General features: G+C 41.6%; 1 protein-coding gene and 1 non-coding gene across 7 annotated transcripts in view; both read right to left on the bottom strand.

Annotated features, from left to right (window-relative positions):
- The window catches only part of Kansl2 (KAT8 regulatory NSL complex subunit 2), a 30,660-nt gene that overhangs the window by 4,067 nt on the left and 9,016 nt on the right, over window positions 1–17,577 (bottom strand). For 4 of the 6 annotated variants that reach the window (XM_045153453.1, XM_045153454.1, XM_045153455.1 and 1 more), the window contains 4 exons: window positions 13,269–13,432; window positions 12,892–13,058; window positions 9,263–9,359; window positions 989–1,242 (listed from right to left, as the gene is read on the bottom strand). In XM_045153453.1, coding sequence (XP_045009388.1) covers window positions 989–1,242; window positions 9,263–9,359; window positions 12,892–13,058; window positions 13,269–13,432 — 682 coding nt within the window. Of the gene's footprint in view, window positions 1–988; window positions 1,243–7,075; window positions 7,205–9,262; window positions 9,360–12,891; window positions 13,059–13,268; window positions 13,433–17,577 lie in introns of those variants that run through there. The other 2 variants (XM_045153456.1, XR_006637799.1) reach the window with 2 other exon arrangements.
- On the bottom strand, window positions 9,032–9,168 carry LOC123461936. Its single transcript, XR_006637981.1, has one exon. It is a non-coding gene; the product is annotated as a small nucleolar RNA SNORA2/SNORA34 family (small nucleolar RNA).

Consider the following 17,577-nt stretch of genomic DNA (forward strand, 5'->3'; position numbering starts at 1 on the left):
ATGCCACTGATTAAAAACAGTACTCATTCAAGAGTTAAAAGGATTTGCTCACCAAATCCATTTCATAAGAGACTCTATGCTTCTTTAACAATATAGCTTTATGAGCTTGGTTTTTGCTTTTAAAAATGTCTAACAAGCCAGGCATGGTAGCACACGCCTTTAATCCCAGCACCTGGGAGACAGAGGTAGGAGGATCACTGTGAGTTCAAGGCCAGTCTGGCACTACTACTGAGTTCCAGGTCACCCTGGGCTAGAGCAAGACCCTACCTCAAAAAAAAAAAAAAAAAAAAAAAGCCAGATGTAGCAGCACAGGCCTTTACAACCAGCACTCAAGAAGCAGAGGTAGCCAGGTGTGGTGGCGCACACCTTTAATCCCAGCACTCGGGAGGCAGAGGTAGGAGGATTGCCATGAGTTCAAGGCCACCCTGAGACTACAGAGTTAATTCCAGGTCAGCCTGGACCAGAGTGAGACCCTACCTCAAAAAACCAAAAAAAAAAAAAAGAAGCAGAGGTAGAAGAATCACTGTGAGTTTGAGGCCACCCTGAGACTACAGAGTGAATTCCAGGTCAGCCTGGGCTAGAGCAAGACCATACTAGAAAAAAAGAAGCAAAAAGTAGTAATTAAAAAAAAAATTTTTAAGCCTGGGTGGGGAGATGTAGGAAACACGCATGTCTCTTAACAAATTCAACCATAGACCTTTATCAATTCTCCTAACCACAAGACACCAACTATTTCACAATTAATAAAAAGGGGTTTCTTAAAATAAAAATTAATATTAATAATCTGGAAAAAAAAAACAGGAGAGTTTCAGCCAAGTATGGTGGCTCACATCTGTAATCTCAGCACTCAGGAGGCTAAAGTAGGGGTGTCACTTTAAGTTCAAGGCCAGCCTGGGGTAGTGAGACCCTTCCTCGAAAAACCTAACTAAACAAAAAACAAGTAAGGCTTTCTCTCAAGGGCTAATCAGACACAGCTTCTCTAACTTACATCATTGAACTCCAGTGGTAAACTTTCAGTGGGCTGAAGCTCAGCAGCACTCAAGTACAGATCCATGGGGCCGGCTTCCAGATCGTCTGGCACAGACAGTATCTGCTCAGGCTTATACATCTGAGGAGGCAACCGGAAATGCAGTGGACAGCAGGGATCTTCAGAGAGGCTTACAGGAACTGGTTTGTTGCAAGGTACCTCTTCAGATCCCTGGCAGCATTTGAAGAGAACCTGATTTGTATCCTGACAAATATCTGTAGAAAATGGTTAAAGAAAATGAAACTGGACCTATTGGAGGTACACAGTCTGGTGCAGTTGTCTGTCATGCAAAACTCAGTCTGGACTACTTTTCTGTATCAAATGTAGTAGCAATTACCTACAGAAAACCAAATGCAATGAGTTAAAGTTTAAAGTTACTTCTTAAAATAAATGTCAATTACTAGCATCTAATTTTAGCTCCACCATTAATTTATAGTCTTCAACTTACTTTTCAGGATACTAATCCTGTTCTACATATAGCAGTACTAAACAAAGAGCAGTACCACTCCTGAGAAACAAACACTCAGAAAAAACAAGTGACAATAAATATAAGACAGCACCTGCTGAAGCCTCTCCAATTGTATCAAGAGACACAATGTAGTTTCTGTTGTTGAACAGACTGGCTAAGTTTGCAAAAAAATTTTACACATTTTTTCTAATAACATGATACATTTCTCTGAGACAGTACAATATTGAGGTAAAAACAACTCCATTAATTTTCACTATCATCCTGAGAGGGTGCTAGTATAGAAGTCTGATATGATCTTAAGGAATAAAAGCCAATTTTGCTTGAGGACTAGGGAAAAGAAATAATCCCAGGAATACTCCAAGAGCACTACAATAATTTTTGCTAAGAATGAAGGCTAAAAAGGGATATACATCAAAGTTTACAAGAAACTCTGTAGGTTGAATGAAAATTGAAACTGTTGAGTATATAAAATGAGTTTTTATTATGCAACAAAATCAAAATACATTTTACACAAGTATTAACTTTCTTTTTTTTTTTTTTCCAAGATAAGGCCTTGCTCTTGCCCAGGAGGACCTGGAATTCACTGTGTAGTCTTGGGCTGGCTTCAAACTCACAGCAATCCTCCCTGTGCTGGGATTAAAGGTGTGCATCACCATATTCGGCTAAGCATTAACATTTCTTGAAATTTTTACTAAGTAGTTATTTTTCCACAATTTAAATTTGGACTTATTGGTTGCAGGTCTTTTGATCTTTTTTTTTTTTTTTAAGAGAGAATTTGTGCACCAGGGACTCAACTATCAAACTCCAAACGCTTGCACAACCTAGTGCACAGGTGTGACCCTGCATTTGCATCACCTTGTGCATCTGGCTTATGTGGGATCTGGAATTAGATCAAACACAGGTCTTTAGGCTTTGCAGGCAAGTGCCTTAACCACTAAGCCATCTCCCCAGCCCTTATTTTTTTTTAGACAGACAGGGTCATCTTCTAGCCCAGGCTGACCTAGAACTCACTCTGTAGCCCAAATTGGCCTTGAACTCAGTGATTCTCCTACAATAGCCTCCAGAGTGCTGGAATCAAAACTGAGAGCCACTGGGCTGGAGAGATGTCTTAGGGGCTAAGGCACTTGCCTGCAAAGCCAAAGGACCCAGGTTCAGTTCCCCAGAACCCACATAAGCAAGATACTCAAGGTGGTGTATGCTTTTGGAGTTCATTTCCAATGGCTGCAGACTCTGGTGCACCCATTCTATCTGCCACTCTGTGTCTCTATCTCTCTCAAATAAATAAATAAATAAACAAACAAACAAACAAATAAATAAATTTTTTAAAAGCCACCAAACCTGACTCACAGGTCTTTTAAAAAAAATTTAGGGGAATATAAAAATGGCTCAGCACTTAAGGCACTTGCCTACAAAGCCTAATGACACAGGTTCGACTCCCCAGTACCCACGTAAAGCCATGCAGCGGTTGAAGGTCCTGGTGTGCCTATTCTCTCTCTCTAATTTCTATCTCTCCCTGCTTGAAAATAAAAATATCTTAAAAAAAAAAAAACAAACAATCTTTAGTTGGCGAGGTGTGGTGGCACATGCCTTTTATCCCAGCACTCAGGAAGCCAAGGATCACCATGAGCTCAAGGCCACCCTAAAACTACAAGATGAATTCCAGGTCAGCCTGGGCTAGAGAGAGACCGTATCCAAAACAAAACAAAAACCACCAGTAATGTTTTTAAGCAAATAAAATTTAAAAACAAATTTAGGTAAACCGGGCGTGGTAGCATACATCTTTAATCCCAGTACTCGGGAGGCAGAGGTAGGAGGATCGCTATGAGTTTGAGGCCACCCTGAGACATAGTGAATTCCAGGTTAGCCTGGGCCAGAGTGAGACCCTACCTTGAAAAAAAACAAAACAAAAAAATTAGGCTGGGCATGTTATTGCATGCCTTTAATCCCAGCACTCAGGAAGGCAGAGGTAGGAGGACTGCCTTGGGTTCAATGCAGGCCTGGGACTACAAAGTGAGTTCTAGGTCAGCCTGGACTAGAGTGAAAACCTGCCTCAAAAAAAAAAAGAAAATAAGAAAACAGATAAGAGCTCCAGACACATGCTCCACTTTGTGTAAACGTCTTTATGTGGGGAGTAAGAAACTGAACCCAGGCTGGCAGGCTTTCCAAGCAAGTGCCTTTAAATGAGTCATCTCCCCAGCCCAAACTTGGGCTTACTTTTAACAAGAAAATAGTTTTCTGTAAATTAAGTGTACCATGATTATGGGTGTTTTTCCCATTTGGGGAGGGGGCAGAGGGGGATACATTTAAAACAGTCTCACATGGCCCAGAATGGTCTTAAAACTCAGTATATAGCTAAGAAGTAACCCTGAACTCCTTGATCATCTTAGTTCTACCTCCCACAGCTGGGTGTATAAGCATGGACCACCATATCTGGCTCATCTAAAAAATTTTAAGGTTGGGGCTAAGCAGTTAAGGCATTTGCCTGCAAAGCCAAAGGTCCCAGGTTCGATTCCCAAGTGCCCAGGTAAAGCCAGGTGCACAGGTGACACATGTATCTGGAGTTCATTTACAGGGGCTAGAGGTCCTGACATGCCCATTCTATCTCCTCTCTGTATCTCTGTTTACAAATAAATATTTTAAAAATATTACAGTAGGGCTGTGTGTGGTGGTGTATGCCATTAAACCCAATACTTAGGAGGCAGAGGTAGGATTATCAATGTAGTTCGAGGTCAGCCTGGGCTAGATTGAGACCCTACATCAAAAAAAGAACAGGGAGCTAGAGAGATGGCTTAGCAGTAAGATGCATGCCTGCAAAGCCAAAGGACCCAAGTTTGATTCCCCAAGACCCATGTAAGCCATATGCACAAGAGGCGTATGCATCTAGAGTTCCTTTGTAGTGGCTGGAGGCCCTGGCGTGCCCACTCTCTCTCTGCCTGTTTCTGTTTCTCTCAAATAAATAAAATATTTTTTAAAAAGTCAGGCAGGGGTGATGGCACGCACCTTTAATCCCAGTACTCGGGAGGCAGATGTAGGAGGATCACTGTGAATTTTGAGGCTACCATGAGACTACATAGTGAATTCTAGGTCAACCTGGGCTACAGTGAAACCTTACCTCAAAAAAAAAAAAACAAAAAAAAAAAAAAAACCAGGAGAGATGCTTTAATGGTTAAGGCACTTGCTTGCAATGCCAAAGGAACCAGGTTCAATTCTCCAGGACCCATGTAAGCCAAATGCACAAGGTGTCACATGCATCTGGAGTTTGTCTGCAGTGGCTAGAGGTATGCCCAGTCTCCCTCCCCATCTCTGTATCTCCCTCTGCAATAAAAATTAAATACAAAAAAGTTTTTAAAATATTTTAGAGTTTAAAGATTAAAAAAAATGAAGTCAGGCATGGTGGCACACACCTTTAATCCTAGCACTTGGGAAGCACTTTTTTAACCAAATAAGCTATTTCTTTAAGCCATTCTTGGAAATCACTAAGCAGGATTTTACAACTGTGACACTACTTCCATTGTGGTCCAGATAATTTTTTGTTACATGTACAATATTGAGCAGCATTCCTGACCTTTATCTGCCAGCTGTTAATAGCACCTCTCTCTCTCTCATCCTCAAATTATCATAACCAACAATTTCTGTGCACATATACACAGGACAAAACAGCTTTCATTAAGAACCACTACTCTAGCCGGGCATGGTGGCGCACGCCTTTAATCCCAGCACTCGGGAGGCAGAGGTAGGAGGATCACCGAGAGTTCGAGGCCACCCTGAGACTCCATGGCGAATTCCAGATCAGCCTGAGCCAGAGTGAGACCCTACCTCGAAAAACCAAAAAAAAAACCCACTACTCTAGGGCTGGAGAGATGGCTTAGCAGTTAAGCGCTTGCCTTTGAAGCCTAAGGACCCCAGTTCAAGGCTCAATTCCCCAGGACCCACATTAACCAGATGCATAAGCACACGCATCTGGAGTTCGTTTGCAGTGGCTGAAGACCCTGGCGTGCTCATTCTCTCTCTTTCCCCCTATCTGCCTAATTCTCTGTCTGTTGTTTTCAAATAAATAAAAATAAACAAATTTTAAAAAAAAGAACTACTACCCTAAAGAAAAAGTACATACTACAAAGTATTTATTGAATGATCAAAGTAAGTATATATAACACTTGAATATTAGAGGCAGATTTGCACCATGTGCTAGAAAAACCTACAAAATACCTACTGTGCTTAAAAAGTCCAATCTTATGTATGTATGTGTGTGTGTATATATACATATATATACATATGTATGTGTGTATGTGTGTGTGTGTGTGTATATATATATATATATATATATATATATATATATATATTTTTTTTTTTTTTTTTTTTTTGAGGTAGGGTCTCACTCTAGTCCAGGCTGACCTGGAATTCACTAGTTTCAGGGTGGCCTTGAACTCACAGAGATCCTCCTACTTCTGTCTCCCAAGTGCTGGGATTAAAGGTGCATGCCACCATGCTCAGCTACATTATATATTTTTAAAATATTTTTATTTGCAAGCAGAAAGAAAAGAGACAAGAGAGAATGGGAGCACCAGGGCCTCAAGCACTAGAAATCGAAACTGAGTCAATCCAGGTGGTTAGGATTTGCAGGTAAATGCCTTAACTGCTGACCCATCTCTCTAACCTCAGACTTTTGTTTTTAATATAAAAGCCAACATGTAAGTCAGGCAGGATGGCACACACCTTTAATCCCAGCACTCGGGAGGTAGAGGTAGGATTGCCGAGAGTTCAAGGCCACCCTGAGACTCCATGGGAATTCCAGGTCAGCCTGGGCTAGGGTGAGAACCTACCTTGAAAAAAAAAAAAAAAAAAAAAGCCAACATGTGTGGAAAGGGCAGGGGAGAATTATTGTTTTAACAGTTCAGTTTATGTTCAGACCAATGAAAGTTTCTGGAGAAGAAAATAATGGCTGTAGAACAGTCATTGCTTCTTTTTCTTTTCTTTCTTTTTTTATTTTGGTTTTTCGAGGTAGGGTCTCACTCTAGCTCAGGCTGACCTAGAATTCACTCTGCAGTCTCAGGGTGGGCTTGAACTCATGGCGATCCTCCTACCTCTGCCTCCCAAGTGCTGGGATTAAAGGCTCGAGCCACCACGCCTGGCTCTTTTATTTTTTTTTTAAGGTAGGGTCTCACTCTAGCCCAAGGTGAACTGTAACTCACTGTGTAGTCCCAGGCTGGCCTCAAATACTACCTCCGCCTCTCTGGGATTAAAGTCTTGCTTGATACCACAATAGCCTAACACTACCAGCCCTCCTCCCCTCTTCTTTCAGATTACATCAGAAAGATTAAAAGGGGAATGTATGGGCTGGAGATGGCTCAGTGGATACAGGAGCATTACCCTGGATCCCAGAAAACACATAAAAGGTATGAAGGCCGCACCTAGGAGAAGGCATGGAAACAAGAGAATTTCCCTGAAACTCACAGGGCAGCTAGCCTGGTGAAAGCAGCCATGAAAAATGAGACCCTACCTCAAACAAGCAAGGACCCCAAAATTATCCTCCAACTTTCACAAACAAGCCATGGCACACCCAAACACACACATGAACATACCAAAATGGGAGGGGCAGGGGAGAGGTTGACCTACAACTAGAGTCTGGGTCCTTCACTTTCAGTCCAGTGCTGTGTCCATTAAACCACAGTAAAGAGCTAATAGGTCATCAATGGTAGCTGCATCTTCCTCTGGGGTAAGGACTTAAGGAAGGGTACTCAAGCAACTATGGAGTAGAGAGGAAAAGAGCAAAGAGGCAAAACACTTCCCTTTTTAAATACATTTCAACTTTCTTTTTAAAACATATTCTAATAAACAGTACACAATAAAATAGTCTTTCACATATGCAAAATAGGTTTCTCTTTATTAAAACCAAAGTCCTCTTTAAAAGTCCCAAAAGAGAGCCAAGCATGGTGGCACACGTCTTTAATCCCAGTCAGGAGGCAGCGGCAGAAGCAGAGGCAGGAGGACTGCTGTGAGTTTGAGGCCACATTGAGACTACAGAGTGAATTCTAGGTCAGCCTGGGCTTAAAACACTGCCTTAAAAAAACAAAACAAAAAAAGAGCCCCAAAAGGAAAGTATTCTTATATACCTTGTTCTTATATAAACTAGTAGAGGAAAAAATGGGATTCTACTCCCATCATGCAAAAATTATTTTCTGTATTACATTCCTTCCCTTATTTAGCTGCATGCAATTATTATGTAATCTATACAACTGTGTATTCTGTCACCATCACCTTCATTCATAATGTCTGTTGAATATTTAATACCTGAAGATATTACATATGGTTTTACACCTTAATTTTCACTCCCCCTTCTTAACATTTTTTTTTGTTTGTCTGCTTTTTGTTTTTTCAAGATAGGGTCACACTCTAGCCCAGGCTGACCTGGAATTCACTATGCAGTCTCAGGGAGGCCTCTTATCTCATAATGATCCTCCTACCTCTGCCTCCTGAGTGCTGGGATTGAAGGCATGCGCCAACATGCCCAGCTTTCCTTTCTAAACATTTTAAGGCTGCCTCCAATTAGATTTTTTTTTTTTGGTAAACACTGCATTTATCTTACATTCCCAGAAACTACCTTATGAAAGAATGTAAGTGCTTTTAAATTGCTTTACAAAAAGCATCAATTTCCACTGTGTTTAGAAGCCCATTTTCCATAACTTAATCTACTTTTGAAGTTCTCTTACTACTGAACACTTGCTTTTTGGGTTTTGGTAAGTTTTGGTTTTTCAAGGTCAGGTCTCTCACTCTAGCCTAGGCTGACCTGGAATTCACTATGAAGTCTCAGGGTAGCCTCAAATTCATGGTGATCGATCCTCCTACCTTGGCCTTCCAAGTGCTAGGATTAAAGGTGTGTACCACCACACCCAGCTGTTGGTATTTTTTTTTTTTATTATTGAGATTTTTATTTTAAAATGATGTACAAATTGGAAAATTGCATTTTTTTTTAGGTAGGGTTCCAATTTAGCCCAGACTGACCTTCAACTCTTGGCAATCTTCCTACCTCAGCTTCCAAAGTGTTGGAAATATTAAAGCTATGTGCCACTAAGCCCAGCTCTTACGTAAATTTAATGAACAAACTAAATCAGTTTTCGACAGTTGAAGTATTGTATGAGTAATTTTGGATTTTAGAATCCCAGAACTAAGACTATAAACAGGGCTTCTACTTGCCTGCCAAAGCCTAACAACCCAGGTTCCATTCCCCAGTGCCCAGGTAATGCAAGATACACAAAGTGGAGCATGCATTCAAGTTTATTTGCAGCAGCTAGCAGCCCTAGCATGCCTTCCTTTCTTCTCTCTCTCCCCCTCCCTCCCTCTTCTATCTCTCTCTGCTTGCAAATAAATAAAATTAAAGTTTAATTTATTGACCCACACTTATCACCCACAACTCAGCTGTTTCTTTGGCTATTTTTCTGAGACAGGGTCTCAGTATATAGCCCAGACTATCCTCAAACTCTCAATCCCTGCCTCAGCCTTACAAGTGCTGGATCAGAGAATGGTAACCACACCCAGCCAGATGTTTCTTTCTAATGAATTGACCATTGCATTTCCAAATTTCTGAAATGGCCAACAGACCATAGAAAGACATTTCTTTAGGCTCCTGCTTGAAACCAACAGCTTCAGCCAACTGCCGGCCTTGATTCAGGGCCAAAGGAAACAATATTTTCAATTAAGCAAGCTGATTCCCACTAGCCTTCATCTAACTAGCAAATAAAGAGTTTGACAAACAATTTTAAAAAAGATACGAGTAAAGCAATGTCTGGTCATTGGAAGAGACTGATTCGCACAACGAACATCATCCACAAAGGCTAAGCACCTCTGACTGGAACGAGTGGTATGGGCCTAAAATTGAAGAAACAGATAAAACATAAGTAAAACCACAAAACAACATATAACTGGTAGTTATAATGATTTAGTTACATAAATTCATTCATAAAGGACAGAAAATTCAACACACCAATTTACCAATATCTCACAAAAGAACATAAAACTGAAAACCTCACATATAAAGAATTCAAGTTACTTAATCCTAAATACACCTGTCCATATTATACAAATGCAATACAACAGTCTGTCTGTCCCTTAGGTTACCTGCCCTCAACTTAGGTCTGGAAATATTAAGTGGAAAGTTTCAAGTTTAAATAATTCTGAAGTTTTGAACAGCTTTTATTACTTTATATTACTGTAATTGCCCTATTTCCTTATTCAAGACTGTTGTTATTCTGCCTAATTGTAAATTTTACTGTAGGTATATACATGTAGGAATAAACATGGTTATGTACAGGGATTGATAACTTCAGTTTCAGGCCTCCACTGGGGGGGTCTCAGAAAATATCCCTCACAGATAATGAGGGACAATCTAATGGTTCTCAAACTTTTTCATGTGTGAAGGGCCATATACATATGCTCTAATATCCTCAGCCCAATTAACCAACTAACTTGTCTTTTAGCAACAATTTTTTGGGAAGGAAAAGGTGGTACTGACTGAATATAGGACTGTAAGTATTCAAGGAAACTACTCTACCACTGTGAATTCCCAGCTGCCCTTTTACTGTTTTTTCTTTTCTTTTTTTTTTTCTTTTTTTTTTTTTTTTTGGTTTTTTGAGGTAGGGTTTCACTCTAGCTTAGGCTCTCCTGGAATTCACTATGTAGTCTCAGGGTGGCCTTGAACTCACGAAGATCCTCCTACCTCTGCCTCCCGAGTGCTGGGATTAAAGGGGTGCACCACCACGCCCGGCCCTTTTACTTTTTTTGTTGTTATTCTGTTGTTTCCTTTTATTTTGGGGTTTTGGGAGACAATGTCTTGCTCTAGCCCAAACTGACCTGAAATTTACTCTGACCTCCAACTTATGGAGATCCTCCTACCTCAACCTCCCAAGTGCTGGTGGATTAAAGAAGTGTGCCACCACACCTAACCTTTTTTGACTTTTTATTTTTTTTTAATTCTTTTATTTTTATTTAATTGAGAGAGACAATGGGTGCACCAGGGCCTTTGGCAGCTGCAAACAAACTCCAGACGTGTGTGTCCCTGTGCGTCTGGCTTATGTGGGTCCTGAAGAATTGAACATGGGGCTTTGTAGACAAGTGCCTTAACTGCTGAGCCATCTCTCCAGCCACTATGTTTTATTTTGACATAGGGTCTTGTCCAGGTTGGCCTTAAACTAGTGATGCACCTGCATTAGTCTCCCCAGGAATTATACCCATATCACCATGCCAAACAAACAGCACCCTTATGGTTATGGTGAATCAATTGATGGAACTGAGAATCACCATGGAAACAAATTCTCTGGGCACCTCAATGAGGGATTTTCTAGATTGGATTAAAATGAGATAGGAAGACGACCTACCATAAGTAGAGCCATTCCATAGGATGAGGGTCCTGGACTGTATAAAAATGAGGAAGCTAAGGCCAGACATGGTGACACAGGCCTTTAATTCCAGCACTTGGGAGGCAGAGGTTAAGAGGTTCACCAGGAGTTCAAGGCCATCCTGAGACTCCTTAGTAAATTCCAGGTCAGCCTGAGCTAGATGAAACCCTACCTGGGGAACAAAAAGGAAGCTGGACTGGAGAGATGGCTTAGCAGTTAAAGTGCTTGACTTCAAAGCTAAAGGACCCAGATTCAATTCCCTAAGACCCACGTAAGCCAGACGCACAAGATAGTACATGCATATGGAGTTCGTTTGCAGAGGCTGAAAGCCCTGCCCATTCTCTCCCAAGATGCCTCTTTCTCTGTCTCAAGTAAGTAAGTAAAATATCTTTTTAAAAAATATGAGCTGGAGAGATGGCTTAGCAGTTAAGCCATTTGCCCGGAAAACCAAAGGACCCACATAATAAGCCATGCATCTGAAGTTTGTTTGCAATGGCCTGGAGGCCCTGGTGTGCCCATTCTCTCTCTGCCTCTTTCTCTCTCCCTCTCAAGTAAATAAATAAAAATAAATTTATTTTTTAAAAAATGAAGAAGCTAGCCAAGGTCAGTGTTCACCATGCTCTATTTTGTCACTATAGACTGAATGTGACCAGCTGCCTCAAACTCCTGCCACCATGCTTTCCTACCATGATGGATTGTAATCGCAAACTGTAAGACATCATAAACCCTTCCTTTCTTTTATTTATTTATTTATTTTTATTTTTTAGTTTTTAGTTTTTCGAGGTAGGGTCTCACTCTGGCTCAGGCTGACCTGGAATTCACTATGTAGTCTCAGGGTGGCCTCAAACTCTCGGTGATCCTCCTACCTCTGCCTCCCGAGTGCTGGGAAACCCTTCCTTTCTTAAGTTACTTCGTGTCAGGCATTTAGTCACAGCAATGAAAGAAGAACTAATAAAACTGTCAAATGATTGGATTGAGAAGGGCACAGACCAGTGAAACATACCTTTGTTTTTTGTCTGCAAGAGTGTTTTTCAGAAAAAACTAAAGGGCTAAAGACCCACCCTGATCATGGTCTGCACCATTCTATGGCTTAAGGGCACAAATAAAATAAAGGGAACAAAGAAGGAAACAGCCTAGACTACACCATCCTAAAAAGGCCCAATCTTATCTGATCTCAGAAGCTAAGCAGGGTAGGGTCTGGTGAGTGCTTGTAAATACGAAAACAGCCAAAATAAAGGTCCTATCTGCTTCCTAGCCACCACACGATGTGAACTACTGGGCTCTACCATGTTCTTTCTCTAGGATATGATGGATTAAAACTTCTAAAATAAACTTTTCCTCTCTTAAGTTGCATATTGTTTCACAGTGACACAAAACCAGTACAAATTCATGTGATGCAACAAATCCAGTAAGAATGAACATACAACTTCCCATCCATCTTACTCCTTGACATTCAACTGCTACTATTCTTCTAGCAATGTGATATGTATATACATACATATGTCATTCATTCATTCATAAGGTCTCACTATGTAGCCAGGCTGGCTTCTAACTCATGATTCCTGGCCCACTCTCCAAACAAATATTGTAATAACCAGGCATGCACCATTGTAGCAAGCTCTTATCATTTTTTAAAACAAGATTCTCAAGCCACTTAGGCTTAAGTCATGCCAATTTCCGAATTGAGGACTCTGAACCAAAGAACTTAGAAATCTACCTCAATGTGGTGGCACATGCCTTTAATGCCAGCACTCAGGAGGCAGAGGTAGGAGGATCACCGAGAGTTCGGGGTCAGTCTGTGAATACAGAGTGAATTTCAGGTAAGCCTGGGCTAGAGTGAGACCTTACCTCGAAAAACCAAAAAAAAAAAAAAAAAAAAAAAAAAGACTAGGAACACTAACAGTCAAAGTGGTCATCTGGCCACCCACATGCCCACAACCATACTTACATCAAAATTTAGCTAAATAAAGTAAATATAAAAACCCAAAGGTATATAAACAAACTACCTGTTGGGCAGCACCATCTGTGGCCAGCATTCTGCGTTCCTTCAGCTGCCTGTGTAATAAGGCTTCTACTCCATAGCGCTGGCGGTATCGCCGAAGACATTTTAATCGTTTCAAATTCTCCCTTTCTTTGGCCAGGAGTCCCTCTGGGCCCGTCAGAAGACTGCTACCTAGATGGTCACAAAAGCCAAAAGTTTGTTTTTATTTTAACAGGATTTCAGTCTGTGGTATAGACCAGCTTGGAACTCACTAAGTAGTCCAGGCTGGAGTCATGATGCAATTTGCAAAGCAATCTATCAAGGATGCTTTTCCAAATTAACAAAAAGGAGAAAAGAAATCTTTGGCTATAAGATAAGCAAACTGAACTTCATTAAACTTGCCTAGAGCTTCATGTTCAACTTTGCGATTTTGCAAGTACCGGCGCTTCTTCTCCTTGAGCAAGTGCTGTAGCCGTTTAAACTGATCAATGTACAAAGACTGCAAACGAATTAGCTTCTCGCGCATAATAAGAGCCACTTCTTCAGCTGTGTAAACACCAGCATGTCTAGAATAAAAAGAAAGAATTTAGCAAAGCACAAGAAAACAGTAACAAGGTAGTAAAGGCATTTGCCTGCAAAGCCAAACAACCCAGGTTCAATTTGCCAAGACCCACAGAACCCAGATGCACAAGGTGGCACATGCATCTATCTGGAGTTCATTTACAGTGGCTGCTGAAGGCCCTGGTGTGCCCATTCTCTCTTTCTCACTCTTCTTTCAATCTGTCTCAAATAAATAAAATTAAAAAAAAATTAAAGATGAAGAGCCAAGGATGGTAGCACAAGCCTTTAATCACAGCACTCAGGAGGCAAAGGTAGGATGAGCACCATGAGTTTCAAGCCCACCCTGAGACTACAAGGAGGCAAAGGTAGGATGAGCACCATGAGTTTCAAGCCCACCCTGAGACTACACAGTGAATCCTAGAGCAGCCTGAGCTAGAGCAAGACCCTACCTCAAAAAAGGAAAAACAAACAAACAAACAAACAAAAAAACACCTCAGTAGCAGAGGCCAGTAAGTTAAAGAGGAGATATAAAGGGAAGAGAAAGGAAGGGAGGAGGGTACTTAATAGGTTAGTATTGTGTATATGTAAGTACAATGATTGAGATGGGGAGGTAATATGATGGAGAATGGAATGTCAAAGGGGAAAGTGTGGGGGGAGAGGGAGGGTATTACCATGGGATATTTTTTTATAGTCATGGAAAATGTTAGTAAAAATTGAGAAAAAAAGGAAAAAAAAATTAAGGGGTCAGCCAGGCATGGTGGCAATCCCAGCACTAAGGAGGCAAAGGTAGAAGGATTGCCATAAATTTGAGGCCTCCCTGAGACTTCACAGTGAACTCCAGGTCAGCCTGGGCTACAGCAAGACCCTACTTCAAGATAAAAAAAAGTTAGAAAGAAACTATCTCAAAGAAGGTCGAACACAGGCACCATTAGTTGTTATGTAACTTTTTTTGTTGTTTTGTTTTTCAAGGTAGGGTCTCACTCTAGCTCCAGCTGAACTGGAATCAACTCTGTATTCTCAGGGTGGCTTCGAATTCACAGCAATCCTCCTACCTTTGCCTCCTGCATGCTGGGATTAAAGACGTGCGCTACCACGACCAGCTTTATTCTATAACTTTTATACATGCAGTGTGGCAACCATGCCCATATGCACACATGCACACACAAACTTATTTTTATTTATTTGAGAGAGAGGGAGAAAGAGGCACAGAGATAAAGAAAATGGGCATGCCAGGTCCTCTGGCCATGCAAGCAAACTCCAGACACATGTGCCACTTCTTGCATCTGACTTACATGGGTACTGGGCAATCAAACCTAGGTCCTTAGGCTTCACAGGCAAATGTCTTAACTGCTAAGCCATCTCTCCAGTCCCCATACATACATATTTTTTTTTAAATAGATTAGACTTCCGGCATCGACCCGTGAGCTGAGTGCGCTCTTCGGCCGGGCTTCCTGAGGTGACACTGCTGCGACAAGATGGCTTTATGAGCCATGTGCACTAAGCCTTCAAGTATAGGAAGCCTAGGCATGTGTAAGCTTCCAGGGTTTTCTTAGCTGTCTATTTTCTTCAAAATGGGTTTTAAATGTCACTTTCTTGATACCTTTTGCCAGGTAGTTGGTGCCATTTACTTTTCTTAGGAAGAGAAGGAATTTACAGTCAATGATTCTGCAGAGATACATATCTCCCAAAATACCTGTGCTTTGTCCTATTCTAGGAAGACTAGTGCATCCCCTCCTGAAGAGCTAGAACTGGATGGGTGGAAAACTACAATGAAATCCAGCATTGAAGGAAGAATTATTATTTCTACCTAAAAAAAAAAAAAAAGATTATTTTTGAAGCAAAGGAAGGACAGGACTCCTTACAATGCACTCTTCCAGACACAAAATGGCCTGGATACCCATGACCTTGCAGTACCCAACACTACCTACACAAGACCATTAAAATAGGAGGAAAAGATGGTAACATCAAAATAAAAGAGTCTGATTTAGAGGGAGAGGGGATATGATGGACAGTGGGGTTGTGAGGGAGGAAGGAATTATCATGGTTTATTATCTGTACTTATGGAAGCTGTCAATAAAAATAAACAAACAAAAAAGATTACTTTTAAAAGCAATTAAGTGAATGATCACATTGAAGAATATGACATATATGTAACAGCAGGGAGATAACGTAAAAACTCTAATTATAATAAAATCTCTAGTAAGGACTGGAGGGATAGCTTAGCAATTAAGACATCTGCCTGTGAAGCTTAAGGACCCCAGTTAATTCCCCAGAACCCACACAAGCCAGATGCAAAAGGGGCGCACAGGTCTGGAGTTCATCTGCAGTGGTTACAGGCCCTGGAGCACCCATTCTATCTGCTTCTTCCTCTCTCAAATAAATAAGCATATATCTTTTTAAATTCCTAGTGAAGCCAGGCATGGTGGTGCACCCCTTTAATCCCAGCACTCTGGAGACAGAGGTAGGATTGCCATGAGTTCGAGGCCACCCTGAGGCTTACATAGTTAATTCCAGGTCAGCCTGGGCCAGAGTGAGACCCTAACTGGAAAACCCACAAAATAAAAAAAAAAGTGAGGGCTGGTCAGATGGCTTAGCAGTTAAGGCATTTGCCTGCAAAGCCAAAGGACCCTGGTTGGATTCCCCAGGACCCACATAAGCCAGATGCACAAGGGGGTACACGTGTCTGGAGGCCCTGTCATGCCCATTCTCTTTCTCTCCCACTCGCTCTCTTATAAATAAATAAATAGGGCTAGAGAGATGATTTAGTGGTTAACAGCTTGCCTGTAAACCCTAAGACCCGGGTTCGAGGCTCAATTCCCCAGGACGCACGTTAGCCAGATGTACAAGGGGCCACACGTGTCTGGAGTTTGTTCACAGTGGCTGGAGGCCCTGGCGCGCCCATTCTCTCTATCTTTCTGCCTCTTTCTCTCTGTCTGTTGCTCTCGAATAAATAAATAAAAATAAAACAAAATAAAAAACTAAACTTCACTATTAAAAAAACAAAAATAAATTAATTTTTAAAAACTTCTTAAAATGTTTATTTATTATTTGAGAGAGAGAGAAAGAGCACCAGGGCCTCCAGCCACTGCAAACAAACTCCACACAAGTGCGGCCCCCTTGCACATCTGGCTTACATGGGTTCTGGGGAAATGAACCGGGATCCTTTGGCTTTGCAGACAAATGCCTTAACTGCTAAGCCATCTTTGGGGGGGGGGGGGGGGATGGGCACGCCAGAGCCTCCAGCCACTGCAAACAAATTCCAGACGCATGTGCCCTCTTGTGCATCTGACTCACATGGGTCCTGGGGAATCAAGCCTTGAACCAGGGTCCTTAGGCTTCACAGGCAAGTGCTTAACTGCTAAGCCATCTCTCCAGCCCAAACTTTAAAAAAAAAAAAGAAATTAATTGAGAGAATCAAAGAGAAAAAGAGAAAAAATGGGCACAGCAGGATCTCTAGCCACTGCAAATGAGACACATGTATGGCCTAATGCATCTGGCTTATGTGGGACCAGGGGACTCAAACCTGGATCCTTAGGCTTCACAGGTAAGCACAACTGCTAAGCTATTCCTCCAGTCTCTTTCTTTCCCATCCCCAGCCCCACAAGGATAGGGTCTCATTCTAGCCCAGACTGACCTAGAATTCACCATGCAGTCCTAGGGTGGCCTAAAACTCATGGCAATCCTCTTGCTTCCTGAGTGCTGGGATTAAAGGCATGCACCACCACACCAGGCTGACCCTTAAAAAAAGGTATTAAGCTGGGAGTGGTGGCACATGCCTTTAATCCCAGCACTTGGGAGACAGAGGTAGGAGGATCATGCTGAGACTACATAGTGAATTCCAGGTCAGCCTGAGCTAGAGTTGAGGTCCTACCTTGAAACCCCCACCAAAAAAAAAAAAAAAAAAAAAAAATTAACTGGGCCAGGCATAATGTCACATGCCTCAAATCTCAGCACTTGGAGGGCATTAGTAGGAGGGTAACTGTGAGTTCAAGGCCTCTAATGGATTAGATTGGTACAAATGTGCCTATTACAGTATGATCTACTACTCTAGGTTACTACTGGCAAAACAACTTTCTAGGCCTTGGAAGTTTAATGTTTATCACACCAAAAACCTTGTGATGAGCCGGGTGTGGTGGCGCACGCCTTTAAT

The sequence above is a fragment of the Jaculus jaculus genome, chromosome 6 (genome assembly GCF_020740685.1).
Source record: "Jaculus jaculus isolate mJacJac1 chromosome 6, mJacJac1.mat.Y.cur, whole genome shotgun sequence".
In the NCBI taxonomy this organism is placed as follows: domain Eukaryota; kingdom Metazoa; phylum Chordata; class Mammalia; order Rodentia; family Dipodidae; genus Jaculus; species Jaculus jaculus.